General features: G+C 36.8%; 2 protein-coding genes and 1 pseudogene across 3 annotated transcripts; 2 read left to right on the forward strand and 1 right to left on the reverse strand.

The window, feature by feature from the left end:
- The first annotated feature begins 1,092 nt into the window (after positions 1–1,092).
- LOC145767611 (uncharacterized) lies at positions 1,093–6,316 on the forward strand. 2 transcript variants are annotated; one of them, XM_082579463.1, is made up of 3 exons: positions 1,093–1,533; positions 5,313–5,478; positions 6,122–6,316. In XM_082579463.1, the coding sequence occupies exons 1-3, from the start codon at positions 1,245–1,247 to the stop codon at positions 6,258–6,260; spliced, it is 594 nt and encodes a 197-aa protein (XP_082435589.1). In that variant the 5' UTR covers positions 1,093–1,244; the 3' UTR covers positions 6,261–6,316. The 2 variants fall into 2 exon arrangements, with proteins under 2 accessions (XP_082435589.1, XP_082435590.1); XM_082579464.1 differs by having other exon boundaries at positions 5,313–5,466.
- Positions 6,317–8,590: 2,274 nt separating this feature from the next.
- On the reverse strand, positions 8,591–13,003 carry LOC145766051 (ceramide kinase-like). The gene is made up of 2 exons (XM_082577705.1): positions 12,441–13,003; positions 8,591–10,137 (listed from the first exon to the last, which is right to left on the reverse strand). The coding sequence occupies exons 1-2, from the start codon at positions 13,001–13,003 to the stop codon at positions 9,573–9,575; spliced, it is 1,128 nt and encodes a 375-aa protein (XP_082433831.1). The 3' UTR covers positions 8,591–9,572.
- Positions 13,004–15,005: 2,002 nt separating this feature from the next.
- LOC145767755 (U6 spliceosomal RNA) lies at positions 15,006–15,103 on the forward strand (annotated as a pseudogene).
- The last annotated feature ends 2,691 nt before the right edge of the window (positions 15,104–17,794 follow it).

Here is a 17,794-nt window from a genome sequence, read left to right on the forward strand (position 1 = left end):
CCGTTGTGTAGGAAGTTGGCAAACAGTAAACTAAGCTCTTGTAGTGTTGCACAGGTCTCTTCAGCATACTGCTTCTTGAAACAGTTAATGATAATGTCAAACGGTAGTTTTATTTATTGTCGCTCTACAACAGCTAACTAAGTCTTTTAGCGATAGGGCTCATTTTTATGTCAGGTTTAGGCTACAATGTGATCGCATTATTACCCAACTTATTCTCACTGCGTTATGCAAGAAAGAACACAATCGGTGTCGTTTTAAAGTCTTTTGGTATCATCCATCTTGGAATCGATCTCAGATCTACCAGAATTGGAGCGGAAGGCGAAACCACGCAGCCAGACTTGGACAACTAGAATTTTTTAGCTTTTTAAAATTAGATTAGAATTGTAATTAGAGCTATAAAATTTTTTACAAACTAAACTAGAATTAGAGCTACCGGTACCCAAGTTTTCACAAATTAGAGTAGAATTTAAACTAGGTTAGAATTAGTTTGACGCAGTTGTCCCATATCTTTTTTATTTGGATAAAAACGCCAATATGGCAACTTTGGATTCCAATGTCGTTTCACCATCATAGCACCTAAACCGGTAGAGGCACTTAAACATAGCAAGTTTTGTAAAACCAACGAAACAAGAAACCAATCAGAAGTTACCGGGACAGCGTTTCAACCAATCAGAAGTTGTAGAAAAAAAACAAAAAAAGGGCAAGCAATGTTTATATAAAGTAAATTAAATCAACTTCTAGCCATCCACAGCTTGGCGTAGAGAGTTAAGGCAGTGGTAGTCATTTCGATGACGTGCGTTCGATTCCCACCTAAACCATAAGTCACTATTTTTTCTTGTGTAATTATCAAACAAAGTTTAAAACAGGATCAATTCTCTGGCTGAATCCTAGAAGGGTCACAATTGGACGGTAGTCACATTGAACATGTTCTGATTGGTTGGCGGTGACATCGGGTTAGGCCTATACAGGAAATTGTCCTGGCTAAGTGGTTATCACCAAAACCACTTACGTCATAATAGGCATTGTGATGTAAATGAATTAATTGAGTTTTTAATGACTTCGCTGCTAAAATTAGCTCCGTCTTCAGCACGCATGCATGTTTGCATTTCTTAACTAGTGAAGTCGAGAAGAGGATGGCTCAGCAGAGATTAAATGAAGATTGCTGAGCTGCGGTCACATTTGGTAGAACATAACATCACAAACATATTTTTCGTAGCTATCAAGAACGAGTTGAAAACGAGACGATGGTTAGATTTTTGTTTGGTACGACCTTGGGGCTCTTGTGCGTTTTAGTTTGTTGCGTCACAGCTGATGAGCGACCAGTTGTTCTTTCTTGCGGAGCAGATGGAAGAGGAGACAATACAGCTCCGGTTGCTCGTCCTGGAAAACGTGGAGCGGATGGGATGAAAGGAGACATTGGTCCTCCTGGACCTAGAGGAGATTCTGCTTATGTGAGTGCATTGGAGGAATCCGTGAATAACTTAAGACAGAAAGTTGAAGAATTGCAAGCAAGAGTTTATTTGGCTGGAAATCGTAAGTTCTACGTGCACTTGCAAGTACTTCGCTTGTGTATTTGCTACATAATGTGTTAGAGACAAATTAGTTTTTACAAATAAAATCAAAAGGAAATTCTTTACAAGAAGTAACTTCAAATTTAATAAAATCCAAGATATTTTTCTCAAAACAAGTTTTTTTTTTTCGAAAAACGTTTTAATATTTTGGATGTAGTCTGCAAAGTTTATAGTCTGAACTGTAGGTAGCCTAAGCTTGTAATTCCTCTGAAGAGAATGGTTAAATAATATCTACGTTAGATCCAACACTACCTATGTAGAATTTGCTTAACTCCTGCCATCCCGTAGTTAAAGCTGTCGTTCTGCAACCTGAGATATCATTTTTTGGCAGAAAAGAAATACTAGGAATCGTTTTAACAATTCTGATATTGAATTCAAAAACTTGCTTCTTAGGTTTGATAGGTGTCGTAATTTTGTGCTTTTTTGAACGTTTTTAAACCAATAGGCTAAAGGTATTTGGTTTTATTACAAGTACAAAAATAATAATCCAACTGTTAAATATTATTCAAAAGTTGTTGATTTGTCATTTGTTTAACGCTCAGATAGCTATTATGTGTATGCTGCATTTGATAATAATTTGTTTGTGTCTGAAAATTCTAATTCGCAGCTTTTCGGCACTATCAACTTCCACCGACTGAAATTACCTGGCCCCTTGCCAAAGCATATTGCGAAATCAAGGGTTTAAAACTTTGCTCTCGAGCGCAAATCTTCCGAAATGGTGATGTTCCTGCCATCATTGGAGTCCAAAATGGCGATTTTTGGACTCCAGTCAGGTTTGCTTTTTTCCTGTTTATTGTATACTCTAAACCAGTGTTTCCCAAACTTTTTTTTAATAGCGCCCCCCTGGACAACGAACAGAGTATCAAACGCCCCCTTTGACAAAAAAAGTAAAATCAAAGTTATTTTCCATTCATCACAACTTAAAGTCCAACTCTAATGATCCGGATGAGGTTGGTGCAATGTCATCAGCCTCTTGATATCGCATTCCAGTTTGGATAGGAACAATCTTAAGTCTCCCAGTCTAACTATGTCAAGACGGTTTCTTTTGTTATCCAGACGCGTTGTTAGTGAAAGCACGCTTCACCAAGTATGAGCTGGGAAAGGCAATGATAAAGACTTTGACCCGATTCCACACGTGAGCTCTAGGGTATTTCTCTTTGATTTGGTTCTGTAGCCAGAACGATTGATACGAGATATTGAACTTCGGTTTAAGTGCAAAATCGCTTTGCAATGTTATCAGTTCCTCCTCAAGAATTCCATGTTCGGAAATATGACAGAATGGGTCGATTATCCAGTCATGGATTTCTAACAGGCATACATTCTGGAATCGAACTCCCATGCCTTTGTGTACTTCTTGAGGATGATTGCTGTACGTCTCTACATTAACATCAGAAATGCCTTTGTCACTCGTATCAAGTTGATGCAAGCTTGAGAATTGGAAAACTTCTCGTCTAGCTAAATCTCGTTGATACAACACGAGCTTATTTCGTTACCCTGAAGGGATAATTTTAATTCATTAAATTTGGAAAATATGCCTGACAAGTAGGCAATATCATTTCTCACAACCAGGACGTCATTTGCAAGGCCAGGGTCACAACTATTTAGAAATTCTACGATGGTTTCAAACAGGGAATAAAATCGTGCAAGGCAATTTTTCTTGGAAAGCCATCGTACTTCGGTGTGGAGTAGCCTATATACGCTCAAAAGCTTTATCATTTTCATTGCACAATCGTTTGAATAAGCGTGTATTCAGAGCGTGCGCTTTGCTTTGATGACAGTCTTCAAAGATAAATTAAGACGAACGCTAGATCAAAATATTCTCGGATTGTAAGATCGGATTTGCGTAATCGCATTGCTTCAAATTGTCATGCGTTACGTTATGACCTCAACTAACTTGTATGGCACTGCGAAGCGACATTGCCAACATAATTGCCACAATATCTGCCACAAAGCTCTTATAGTCACCGTCTTCTTTTGTATGTCTTTGAAGCGAAACATGACAAAAAATGCTTTGCAATCCTCTTCTTGTAACTGCCCTGATTTACTCTCAGCGCCCCCCAATCGCCCACTTTATAGCCAGCGCCCCCTTCATGGTCGCAAACGCCCCCAGGGGGGCGCTGGCGCCCACTTTGGGAACCACTGCTCTAAACTCTGTCGCTAATCAACTTATTGTTCTAGAAATTAATACTGCCAATGAAACCGTTTCTAGTAGCATAGTGCGGTCGTAAATAAAATTAATCATTGTCACAACAATATCTTATCAATATAAAAGCATATGGGCGTTTAAAACAAAAACACTTCAAATATAACATTTCCAAATTGATTTTTAGTTTGGCTCAATTTTTTTGCTTCGATTTTGTAGTGAGTTGAGTTTCTCAGAGAATATTTTTTTTTCAGTTTTTAACTTTTAACATTTCTATGTTCTGTTTTGATAAATGGCCAAAATGTCTACGCAGTGTACAAATAAACGTCATCCTCTTACGCGGTGCCATGGCGCAGCGGATAAGATGCCCACTTTCCCAACACTGGATCCTAGTTTGATTCCCAGCTTCAGTTAGTTGTTGAAAAACACCTCTATACCCAAAAGAAAGTAAATCGGAAAGTGACAATTGTTGAAAGAAAGTGGCCATACTCTGCTCTTGTAAGTGTCCAAAGCGTAGTATTATGAAAGCCTTATCTTTTCACCATCCAACACCAGAATTCAAGTATGGGGACCCCCCTTACTTTAAAAAAACTAACAAACCTTTGTTTATAGCGATTCTCACAACGAATGGGTTCAAGTTGGAAATCATCATAGAACTGGAAAAATGCATACCTCTTTTGGATCTCACCCTGGATGGGGGCTACAACAGGGAGCGGAAGCTTTTAAACGACACGTGTTTTGTTGCACCTAAATTGAGCACGCAATAAATCATCTTTCATTAAATATATAGAAGAAAAAACAAATGTAGTTATTACTATCTGAAGCCTTTACAAATTGTTTCACCTAACGGATCATGATCCGTTAGGTGAAACAATTTGTAAAGGCTTCAGATAGTAATAACTACATTTGATTTAATTCGCTCTGCTTTGCCTTTTTGCTTGGCATTGAGCACTTTTTGTAGTATTAATAGTTTTCATTGTTTTAGAAGAAAAAACATATACGCTACCTTGCACAGAAAATGTGTTTACTCTTTAACAGACAACGAATAGCAAAGAATAAAAAACTTGTAATTAAAAATTGTAAATCTGGAAAATTGTGATAACATTCATTCTGTTTGTTGTGTTAAATTAACCTGTTTTCGTAAGTGAATCCTCAAACATTTAAATTTGAGCTAGTAAATGCTAATTAAACATTTTACTCAGTTGAAATCTCAGATCTAAATGACACTAAATTTACTTTGATTTGATTAATTTCATTCGAGAAAAGCTTTTCACTTTGACTTTATGTTAGAAAGATTTTTATTCATTCTCCTAAACTGGTGTGTATTGTGGGATTAATAACGATTCATGTGATGGAGGGAATGCAAATAAGTTATGGTCGTGAGATGAATGATAATAATTAACCTTTTCCTTTTTTGAACGTTTTTAAACCAATAGGCTAAAGGTATTTGGTTTTATTACAAGTACAAAAATAATAATCCAACTGTTAAATATTATTCAAAAGTTGTTGATTTGTCATTTGTTTAACGCTCATATAGCTATTATGTGTATGCTGCATTTGATAATAATTTGTTTGTGTCTGAAAATTCTAATTCGCAGCTTTTCAGCACTATCAACTTCCACCGACTGAAATTACCTGGCCCCTTGCCAAAGCATATTGCGAAATCAAGGGTTTAAAACTTTGCTCTCGAGCGCAAATCTTCCGAAATGGTGATGTTCCTGCCGTCATTGGAATCCAAAATGGCGATTCGTGGTCTCCAGTCAGGTTTCCTTTTTTTTCTTTTTATTGTATGCTATGCTCAGTCTAAACTCTGTCGCTGATCAACTTATTGTTCTAGAAATTAATACTGCCAATGAAACCGTTTCTAGTAGCAAAGTACGGTCGTAAATAAAATTAAGCATTGTCACAACAATATCTTATCAATATAAAAGCATATGGGCGTTTAAAACAAAAACACTTCAAATATAACATTTCCAAATTGATTTTTAGTTTGGCTCAATTTTTTTGCTTCGATTTTGTAGTGAGTTGAGTTTCTCGGAGAATAATTTTTCTTTTCAGTTTTTAACTTTTAACATTTCTATGTTCTGTTTTTATAAATGGCTAAAATGTCTACGCAGTGTACAAATAAACGTCATCCTCTTATGTGGTGCCGTGGCACATCGGAGAGGATGCCGCATTACAAACAGTGGATCCTGGTTTAATTCCCGACTTCAGCTGGATGCTGAAAAATACTTCTACCCAGAAGAGAGTAAATTGGAAAGTGATGTTGAAAGAAAGTGGTCACTCTGCTCTCGTTAGTGTCAAAATCATAGTATTATGAGAGCGTTATCTTTTCATCATCCAACACCAGAATTCAAGTATGGGAACCCCCCTTACTTTAAAAAAACTTACAAACTTTTGTTTATAGCGATTCTCACAACGAATGGGTTCAAGTTGGGAATCACCATAGAACTGGAAAAATGCATTCCTCTTTTGGAGGTGGCCCTGAATGGGGGCTACAAAAGGGAGCAGAAGCATTCAAACGCCACGTGTTTTGTTGTACCTAAATTGAGCACGTATGATTCATCTTTTATTGAATGAATGCAAAAAATATATACGCTACCTTGCACAGTATTGTATTTACTCTTTTACAGACAACGAATAGCAAAGACTAAAAAAAATTTTAATTAAAAATTGTAAATTTGGAAAATTGTTATAACATTCATTCTGTTTGTTGTGTTGAATTAACCTGTTTTCGTAAGTGAACCCTAAAACAGCTAGTAAATGCTGATTAAACGTTTTACTCGGTTGAAATCACAAATCTAAATGACACTAAATTTACTTCGATTTGATTCCTTTCATTTGAGAAAAACTTTTCACTTTTATTTTATGTTGAAAGATTTTGATTCATTCTCCTAAAGCTGGTGTGGATTGTGAGATTAATGAAGAATTATAATCGTGAGATTAATAACGATTTATGTGATGGAGAGAATGCAAATAAGTTATGGCCGTGAGATTAATGATAATAATTAACCTTTTTCTCGTCTATTGATATTCTAACTAAGGCTGTGGAGTCGGCCGAAAAATATACGACTCCGACTTCTCGGTTTATAACTGGCCGACTCCGGCTTAAGCATTGTCAGATTTTAGAGGGTTGCCAGATTTTTCTGAAATTTTGTCTTTTTTCATTTGTTTAAAAATTAATTTAACTACATTCGTAACCAAAATTAAAACATCGACTTTCACAAAACTGACAAGAACCAACACTTTTATTTTTTGGTAAAGGTTTGGAGCGCAATAGAGAAAACAAGAAACAATATTTTGAAAAATGCATTGCAAACAAAACTTTTATTGTTCATCGTTTTTTATCACGTCTGAGTCGAAGTCAGCGTTTTTTTAAACTCCAGACAAGCCAAAATCTTACTTACTCTAGCAGTACTAACTCCACAGCCCTGACTGTAACTCAGTAGTTTTTAACCTTTTTAAGCATTCAAATCCCAACAATATTTCTCAAGTTTTCGTCGAATGACAATAAAACTGTAATGAACAATTTGCATTTATTTAAGATATGCAAAATTATTACTACGGTAGGCCTACATGATGACAAAAATTAAGCTTGGTTTATTTAATCGACGCCTAGGTTTTAATTTGTACCCTAAGCCTACTCTGATTTACCTGTCGATTCTTCATCTGGACTTGGCTAAAATAAATTAAATCTGTAGCCTTGTATGGTCCATTCGTTAGTTGCACAGTATTTAGTTGCAAGCAAGCTGTCAGACTAACTTCAAAACGCTTTTGTCGAACCCTTAAATTGGCACAGTCGAATCCAGGTTAAGACCATTGTATCTAACTGAAGATACTAGAAGTTGCTTTTATTGATTTCATTGTTTAAGTGTATTCATTCTTTACAAATTCAACAAGATTTACTGCAGTATTGTTTTTGTAGCAATTGTTTTTAGTGGCTCCGTCTCACCAATGTTAACCAACCCTAACCAATCCTTGAACACCTGTGTCTAGTTGGTTGGCCCATAAATATTCTGGAAGTAGGCTAAACAAAATGCAGTCTTCCAAAAATATTGACAAAACAAGGCAACAAAGCAATAAATATCATTGCAGTTAATAAGTAGGCTACCTTAGGTCAAGGCCTTGCTGTTTTAGAAACGTCTTAAAACGAAGTCCACTTTTTGGCAGATTAGTTTCACTTTGTGTAAAGGCTGTTTTGAAATAAAAGTAAGTATAACTTCTTTTACTTCAAAGAGTTTTTTTATGGAAATGTGTCGGTTGTTGAGAACTTCGTTTTTTGCCGAAGTGGTACTCTCAAAATCTTTCTTGTTACCTTACGCGCAAGCTAGTCATTATCTTTTTTCTAGTATCTAGTGAAAGAAAGTAAAATCGGAACTGAAGTAAGACTTTGCATTCCTTGCTTCAACCGTCAGAGCAGAATCAAAAATTTCATTAAATTGTAGATTTTAATAACATTGTATTTGTGTTGCTTTACGTTAAATATTGGTAAGCTATTTTCTTTTTTTTAAGGTGCAAGTTCATTTTTACGATCAAGTAAATTGACTTTCACAACAAATTGAGATAGTGGAAAAAGAAGAATGAGTGCATGCTGATCGTAACCTATACAGTACAGTTGTATTGCAACGTGTCCGAAGAGAAAAGCTAAAACAGAAATGTCTTTTAGCATAGAAATTTACTTAATTTATTTATCTTCTTCATTAAAATCCGTCCAACTCGACATCAGCTAGCTTGACGTTTGCGTAACTCGACACTTCTTCCCTGGTCCCGACAGAAGGCTAATAATTTTCCCGTCCGTCTTCAAGTGTCGAGTTAGGAAAGGTTTCACTCTATTTCATTATTGCCTGAAACTATCAATCGTACCAGTTTAGAAAGATAGGCTTTGTACAATCATCTTTATTTACATTTGGAAGCTGTATCGATGTGTAATATATGGCGTGAAAACGTTCAACGTTTGTTGTATGAAACAAAGTAATAGCTTGGTGAGTTGGCAAAATAAACAGCAAAACCAAAAAATCGACCTGTCATTTTAACAACATGCAAAACGTAAGCATATGGCAAACAAACGTCACCAAATTAATTATTACGCAAACAATCTACCGTACCAAGGAAATCACAAGAGTTGTGAAGCAAATATTTACCTTGTTGTGGTGAAGCAAAGTTTAACCACTCATTGTTAACATGTTTCTAAATCAAACAATATCAAGTCATAAATTTTTTTTACATCACATCTATACACCAGTCTAATTGTAAACGAAATGTAAATTTGGCTAATCACAATCATATAAAATAAACGAAGAAGTTAAGGCATAGACCAATTCTTTTTGGCGCCATAAAATTGGATCAAGAGTCTTTATCGAGCAACATTCTACTCGCAAATTTTCAAGTTTTGTACCACTAATTAACTCTTCATTGTATAAAGAGACGGAAACTGCTCATAATATCCGAAATTTGGTAATAATGAATGGCCGGTGTTTATGGCAAAATCCGGGTCTGTGCCAAAACAGTAATAAAACGTGACCGGGCATCCTCAGTCAGGGGCTTGTATTGTAGGCTACTGTAGTTTATTACCATTTTAAACTCTTCAATGTAAACTGATAAAGTTTAGGTCGAAATAGTGACGTTTTGTTTGCAGTTACTACAAACTTTCAATGTCTTTTGACAGTTTTGCTAAAAAATAAAACTCAACACAAATTGTTCTGTCAACATCACACAATATCAATATCATGTTATCGCTTATTATATGTATTGAACCCATTAAGTTACAAGTGGTGGTAGTCTACTTTTTGGAGCTGTATTTTCCATGAGTCCTGCTTTTGCAATAAGCTTTTTATTTGAAATATCGACGGTGAGCTTAGCTAATCTGTTTCAATTCCTTTTGCAAATATACTGACTAAGCCTCTGTGAACCCAAATTGTAAATTCGCTTTCTTCTGTAACATCTCCATCATTGACCAAGAAGGCTTGATGTGTTTCATCTTGTTTCCTATCGTCGGTACCAGACGCTGATGAGCTTGAACTTACGTTTAAACCAGATTCTGACAGTGGTTTTATTCGACATCCTTTCACTCGGTGAGCTTCAATGAACGAAAAACGAAAACTGTCTTCGTCGTTTCTTAAGGTAAGCAAATACTTAAGGAAGTTCAACCTTTTTGTTGACTTTACCAAGAGAAGATCGGCTGTTCCGTCGGCGAGATGCGTAGATGGTGTGACACCACACGGAGAGTCGTCATATCTGAGAGCATTTCTGTGCACATTTGCAATCAAAAATTTTCCTCTGAGCACCTGCAAAGTACAACGGCCAGTAGAAGTGAATAAATTAAAGTGTAAATTTGAATTTAATTGTCGGCTGTGTATAAAATGGTAAAAAGGTTTGTACAATGTTCGAAAAGTCGTCAGTTCGAATCCGCTTTCGAGCAGGCAGCTGTATCTCGGCAAGTCCGCCCGTTAGTTCAGTAGTTATGCGCCCGGCTCAAGATCACGCGGCGCAAGTTTGACTCTCGGGGTGTGCACTTAAGCAACGCACTTTCAGGACTGCTCTCCATTCAGCGGCACTTAGTGAATGGAATAATTTCCCGGCAACAAGACTTCAACAATCGAAAACTTCACTCTGTCAATCTCGGTAACCGGCCCAGCGTCAAGAGCCTCTACAAGCATGCGAAACTACCAGGAATAACCAATCAAGGGCTTTGTCAGTCCGAGGATAAAGATTCAAAAACCAACCAAGCCAACCAACCAAACCAAGGTAGGCTACTTGATGATATGCCAAGATAATGGGAGCTTTTGACGCAGTGACTATATTTGTCTTCCTTGCTGCCAATCGTCTGTTGCGTTGCATATGTAACCGCAGTGTATTGTATGTTGTTATAATAGGCACAAAATAAAACATGATTATTATCATTATCAAAAGCTCTGATTTGTATTGTAACTTTACACAAAGTTAAAGTAGCTTATAATTTACTGCAAATATAAGTAGATATAATTAGTGGTTGGTTTGCTGAATATCCTCAGACTAAGAAATCTTCTTTTAAAAATTATTCCTGGCAGTTTCGCAAACTTGTAGATGCTTTGAACCACCGACGCAGGCCCGATTATCACGATTGGCTGGGGTAAAGTTTCCGCTTGTTGTTGAAGTGTTGTTGTCTGTGAATTATTCTATTCACTAGGTGCCGCTGAATAGAAAGTAATCTGAAATGCGATGCTCGAGCGCACACCCCGAGAGTCAAACCATCGTCGCTTGATCTTGACGTTCCATCGTGTAGAAAGTCAAGCGCTTAACCAACTGAGATAACGGGGCAGATTGTTACAACTGCAATGCAATTTGTTGGCATTAGGAAAATTGCCCGCCGGAAAATTGCCCGTGTGGGAATATTGCCCGCCATAAAATTGCCCGAGTGGGAACATTGCCGGCGAGAAAATTGCCAACCGGAAAATTGCCCGTCTTTGAGTAAGAAATAGCTGTGAAAAAAGTCCAGCTGTGAGTCTGTATTGAACCATTGTTCCTCTAATAGTTTAAACTTAGCACCCAGCGGTGATAAAAGGCGTGATAAATTTCTGCAAATGCCAAACTAAATGAAAAAATGCTTCTGGGGAATATAAATATCAACTCTCTATCTCATACCGACAAAAGTATACAGCTTTACACCGAGTTCTGAGGACAGTCTTCTTTCAGATTCCGTGAGCAACAATAGTAGCCTTATCGTGTAAATTTCTGATATCAATTAAACCTTCTCCATACTTGTCATTCCCGCATGAAAGTTGTTGCTACTTTCAATGTCTAAATGATAAATTGATGATGTGATGTGCCTTTATTACTGCGAATTACCTAATGTACATTTTCAAGTTTGCTACAGATTAAAGTAGGCTACTTCATGAATTTCGCTTAATACATGACAAAGATCAGTGTCAAAACGTGATAATTAAATCTCGTCGCACCAATCTGGTTGCAAGGGTGCTAAGTTTAGACTATTTGAGGAACAATGGTTCAATACAGACTCACAGCTGGATTTTTTTCGCAGCTAGTTCTTACTCAAAGACGGACAATTTTTCGGGTGGCAATTTTCTCGACGGCAATTTTCCCGCGGGCAATTATCCGACGGGCAATCTTCCTGTCACGCAATTTGTGGGTGGAAGACTTGGTGACTTCTATTTGGGGCTAAGGTAGATTAGCAATTTGTCCTGCCCAGTCAAAATCCTATTTGGTTTATTTTTTTCCTGACAAATTTGAATCCTATTTGGTTTATGTTATTTTGCATTATTAAAATGTTTTCTTCTTTTTCTATGTTTGTCTGTAATAATAGATAATTCTTCAATATTGCAACAAATACTTTTTTGATGCATTGACACTGAATGTAAATAAACCACACTTCCGGTATTGGCAACATGTGATTTCCTTTCAACCTTGAATTCATTAATTTATTAGTAAAACTTAGTAGGCTATCAAGCTTGAATTAGAACTTGGACTAATTGAATCAGCATTCTATTATAATTTTTGCAAACTTACAGCTTGTTACAACTTGCTGGATTAAAAAAAATGCAACTGGAGGACCTACCTTCCAAGAGTTATCGTTTGTTGACGAGTCGTCGACTTGCGTTGCACATTTTTCAATTGAGTCTGTGGTGTTTGTTGACCCCGTTGTGGTGACCGTATTTATTTCTTTTGAAACCAACGGTTCGTTTTTGCTTTGCAAGTGAGCACCCAAACAAATCTCGCAGGGATATGTACACCTGGATTGACTAGCTGCCACATCTATCGGGTTGGCTGGTGAGCTTAGGATGTATGATACTTCGAGAGGAAATTGAGGGTGTTTCATGAGTCCGTATGTCTGTGCAAAGGGATACCGCATTGAGCCAAGGAATCGACATCTTTCGCTAAACTTTAAAAAAAAAGTTGCAAAACCCGAACTTGCCGAGCCGAAGCTAAATCCGATAAATTTTCCATCTTTTCCAAACGTTGATAAGACGTCCATGGGGTGATTTTCACCGCAAATAATCTGCAAAACAGATGTTTCAGGATCACTTGTGCCTTGTGTGGTGCAGCTTATGCTGTGTCCTGAGCCAGCAGGTATTATTCCCACCTTAATTGGGGCTTTAACAAACTGAACCGGGACATCAAGAGCTCCTTTTTCATCCATTTCAATTCCTTGTTTCCGCTGTTCTGCAATCAAAACTCCGTTTGCAATCTCGTTAAATGTCCCATCTCCTCCGACTGCTACAACTCCATCGAATTCTGATAAGTCATTTGACTCTATGTATTCTTTTGCGTGATTTCTATATTCTGTTACAATCATAGTGTTACATACAATCTTCAATTCCAGCTAATTTGAACAGAGGTAATACTATTTTCTTGTAAACAAATTTGGCTTTCTTTTTTCCTGAGCAAGGATTCACGAACACGAGTAATCTGTGTGGCCTGACATAGCCGTAATGTTTCAAGGCCTCATTGAGTTCATATGAAATCAATTGTTGCCAACCTGAACTGCCTTCTTCATTTTGCGTTTGAAGTGTAAGAACCTTATGCCTCCGACAATGTTTTTCTGTTTTTTGCCAATAATTTATTGTCAGACAGAAGCACATTGATTCTGTTTTCTGCTCGCGAGATCTAAAAACCTTCTTCTGCAAACTGGAATCATTATGTAGCCTTTCACCTGATCGACAACTTGTTGAAATCACATTTATAAGCTCGATCCGCTTTTCAAACTTGGGAAACTGTTGACCACTTGCTAACTTTTCGTTGATGGACAAGATTCTATCTTTTATTTGAAGCCTGCAGACAATATTGTTCCAAGAAAATTCGACCTGGGAAAGATTGTCTTTGTTTTTCCATCCATCTCTTTGATTGTCCATGATTTAGCAAAAACAATAATTTGAAAAAAATCTTAAAAACAAGATGGACCACTCTTACTATAATTTAGAATATAGTTAATAGCATTATTTAAGAAAGAACGTCAGCTATAAAGTAGCCTAACTAAATTGTTTAAGTTTTGCCTACACCGGAAGTGTCCAAGTTTCCGATGCAAAGATTCCAAGAAAAAATTTTCTCTGAAATTGTTTCGCAAATATTTTTCGTCTGTCTGTTTACCACATTGCTGGTTTTTTAATCGCTCTGCTTTTCTCGTTGTTTAGCCAGTTAACTAACAATGTTGAAGGAGTCGAAATTTATTGTATTTCTTATAAATATTTTCGTATTCCTATATATTGTTACAGTATAGGTTAATGCTCAACCCTGTTGTAGTATTGCGCCTTGCATGTCTGTGGTACAAAAACCGAATTCTCTCGAAACTACTGTGTATCATACAATTGATTTCAACGTTTTTTTTAAACATAATTTATCAGTTTTTGCAATAAAAGGAAAAGCGCCTTTTTCACAAAACCTTTGAAAATATCTAAGCCTCTTCATTTCACTACAGTAGCCTACAATACGTTTTCTTCATTTTATCAAACTTTGTCCGGTTTGTAAGAAAACTGTTTGAAGCGGTTTAAAATAGCTAGTGAAGAATAATGACCAGTAGAATACTGAAAGACTTTAAGTAGAACTTTTAATGGTCTCTAATATCTTTGCCACAGTCACTTCCTTCCGATGATGTAATTCAGTGGTCACCAACCTTTTTTGCATGCGGGCCACTTTGGCATTAAGGAGAGCTGTGGCGGGCCGCACTAATAAAATGTTAAGTAGGTTGACTCTTATGCTAGAAAAGAACGCATTTCGTACCCAGTATCCAGCGTTACATGTTGTTCATATTTATATTAGAATAGCCTACTGCAGCAACAAAATTAATCGAACAACGCTACTGCCAGGCAAAGCTCCTTTTACAACACTTTTGACTTTTTTAACAATGCCTAATAAACGAGGCCACTTGTTTTGTGCACTTATAGCGAGGCGAGCGGTTTCATCAGAATATTCATCGCCAAGCAAGAGTGGTGTTGTTACTTCGCTTCGCAAAAGATATCTTGCAATTAACAGTTTCAGTAAACAAGGAAATGTTTGACACATCGCAATACAGGCAACAATAGTGACCTGTAAACATATCAGCGAAAAATAGGCTCCAATAACAAGGAAAAAGAAACCAGGTACCATGAAACAAACGCTTGGGGAAATCACCGAAAAATCGTAATTCTATCGTAATTCATGAACAGTCTTCCCTCTAAAAAAGCAATGAGTTGGTTTTTCATCCTTTTTGTGAGAGTCTATAAAACCGTCTTTCTTATATTATAGACAACTGTCACTTGCGGTGCTTATCAGCGTGGCAAGAATTTGTTGATTAACAACGTTTTGCAGTACTTGCTTCGGCAGTACATGTACTACTGTATATATTGGAACGATACGGAGAAGATTAGCATGGCTCCTGCGCAAGGATGACACGCAAAATCGTGAAGCGTTCCATTTTTCTTAAAAAAAAAACACACATTTTGCAGTACTAAGCTAAATTTTTTCATAATACAATCAGAAAAAGTCTCTAAATTTATATATATTATTTTGCCAATTTATTATTAATTGAGTTGGCACACCGACCTATTTTGCCCACAAAAACTTGCATAAAGAGAACACTGCTCGTTAAACACAATAACGGTGAAACTCGCACTAGTGTTTGCATGACATTTGCAAACTTAAAATAAGCAACCCTATGCTCACAGACAATTTCGAAATTCGAAAACAGACGTTTTAATCAACCACTGGGACAGTGTGGCTGTACATCGCATTGGAATAACTTTAAGCAACCCCCACCTAGAACAACAATCTGATTGGTCGGTCGGTGGAATCGTATGCAATGCGAAAATATGCTTTCCGGAAGGTATTTTTTGCCTTCGTGCTCTTTAACTCCTCAAGAAAAATATTTTTGGTTATACTTGTACGCTGATACCTTCCGCGGGCCGCAGCGATACAGCGTGGCGGGCCGCCATTTGGTGACCCCTGATGTAATTTATTGACATTATAGGCCGCAGTTGCTCCAGACGTGACAAAAGTCAGTTTGTTTGTTGACGAAATTAGAAGTTTACTGCCGTAAGTTATTCTTGTTCACTTGAAAAGCATTTATTATCTGTGCGAACGCTGCCGTACGCTTGGGGAGAAACATTGAGCCATTGATTTAGTATTTGCTTAATACAAACTTAATGTTCAAAGCAAAAAAGCCATCACAATGAACATCTACCGAAGTATACTAATTTATAGTACTTAGATAAGCACTGAAAATTAATAGACGGTATTGTTATTAATATACTCTTAGTATATTAATAACAATACCTTATTGTTATTAATATGTTATTAGTCAACTCTGATTGATCATATACGCTTTGGAGAGTAGCTAGTTGAGAAAATTCAGATAATATGAATTTATCTGAATCATATTATCTGATCATATTATATTGAATTTTCTCAACTAGCTACTCTCCAAGGCGTATATGATCAATCAGAGTTGACTCTGTCAAGGAAACAAGCAAAGATGGTCCTGTAACCGGTGGTGAAATCTTTCTAAAATGACTGAGACTTTTGATAAATTCTTATTTCTGTTCGAATTAACGTGTACTTTAAAAGGTCGTCGCTAATTAATTGGATACGCTACTGTATTACATTGTATTATAATCACTGAAATCATATTGAATTGATATTAATAACAATACCGTCTATTAATTTTCAGTGCTTATCTAAGTACTGTAAATTAGTATACTTCGGTAGATGTTCATTGTGATGGCTTTTTTGCTTTGAACATTAAGTTTGTTTTAACAAAAAAAACCTTTGGCGAGTAATGTCGGTCTGGAATTGCATGCGGAAGTGATTTTCTGATGTCTCTGGATTTATTAATATTCAATTGAACACTGAGAATATGTCCTTATAATGTTTGTAATGTATTGTATTGAGTTTAAATTTAACCGTTGTTATTGCGTTCATAAACGTAGTTGCACTGATGAGAATTTAATATTCGAAAACGCGTTCTGCAACACTGTTTTTTGCACTCTGCAATGCTTGATGCAGATTTATCTGTAGATTTCCATCACGCATTGAAGCGGTGATCTGATAATGAAATTTTCTACGGTTTGAGAAAAAGTTTTCTCTGCTTATAAAACGTTGAATGGTAGTTTAATTAATTATTTCTGAAAGTTCCTTGGTTTCATATTATCTGAATTTTCTCAACTAGCTACTCTCCAAAGCGTATATGATCAATCAGAGTTGACTCTGTCAAGGAAACAAGCAAAGATGGTCCTGTAACCGGTGGTGAAATCTTTCTAAAATGACTGAGATTTCTTATAAATTCCTATTTCTGTTCGAATTAACGTGTACTTTAAAAGGTCGTCGCTAATTAATTGGATACGCTACTGTATTACATTGTATTATAATCACTGAAATCATATTGAATTGATATTAATAACAATACCGTCTATTAATTTTCAGTGCTTATCTAAGTACTGTAAATTAGTATACTTCGGTAGATGTTCATTGTGATGGCTTATTTGCTTAATCTATAGCAATGGTTTTGTTTGTTTTTGTTTTTGTTTTTCATATCTTTACCCTGCATTGCGGGAAAGCGGACTTGAGCGCTATGCATCGGTGTACGCCTTCCGACGTACATCTGACCCACGCTGCAGCCGACTGTAATGTCTGTTTCCTGTTGTCTACTCTACTTATGACTTAAATTTGATACTACCCATTACTCGAAATCGATCACTGGGTAGAGGCAATTATCGTAAAGTTTCTTGCCCAGAAAAACAACAGCAAGTGCGGGTGGCTGGAGTCGAACATGCAGGCTCTCGACTGCGAGCCCAACGCGCTAACCACTCGGCCACAGCTTCGCAGTGCAAAAAAGTTTGAAAACCCCTGGTCTATAGCAACATTGCTAATTGCTTTGACTGTGGTATCCGAAACATATTAAATGCCGAACTCTATACTTCATTACCCAGACATCCACTTTATCTGGTCCAAACCTGGTAAACAGCTGGTCAGATCCGTACCCGATCTGGTAAAGATCTGAACTAGATAAAGTGGTTGTCTAAGTAAATTGCTGAAATATTTCTTTAAACCCGGAGGCATAGCCTAATGCTTCCCTCCCGGCGTTTCCTACTTGCTTACATATGGCCTGCTTCAGGCA

The sequence above is a fragment of the Aplidium turbinatum genome, chromosome 3 (assembly GCF_918807975.1).
Source record: "Aplidium turbinatum chromosome 3, kaAplTurb1.1, whole genome shotgun sequence".
In the NCBI taxonomy this organism is placed as follows: domain Eukaryota; kingdom Metazoa; phylum Chordata; class Ascidiacea; order Aplousobranchia; family Polyclinidae; genus Aplidium; species Aplidium turbinatum.

Bases quoted from the DNA above. Each gene is read 5' to 3' on its own strand.
- LOC145767611 (XM_082579463.1), top strand. From the start codon at position 1,245: ATGGTTAGATTTTTGTTTGGTACGACCTTGGGGCTCTTGTGCGTTTTA. The intron at 1,534-5,312 runs GTAAGTTCTACG...TCTAATTCGCAG, and splicing joins AGTTTATTTGGCTGGAAATC to CTTTTCAGCACTATCAACTT. The intron at 5,479-6,121 runs GTTTCCTTTTTT...TTTTGTTTATAG, and splicing joins GATTCGTGGTCTCCAGTCAG to CGATTCTCACAACGAATGGG.
- LOC145766051 (XM_082577705.1), bottom strand. From the start codon at position 13,003: ATGATTGTAACAGAATATAGAAATCACGCAAAAGAATACATAGAGTCA. The intron at 10,138-12,440 runs GTGTACATATCC...GCCGAGATACAG, and splicing joins GTGGCAGCTAGTCAATCCAG to CTGCCTGCTCGAAAGCGGAT.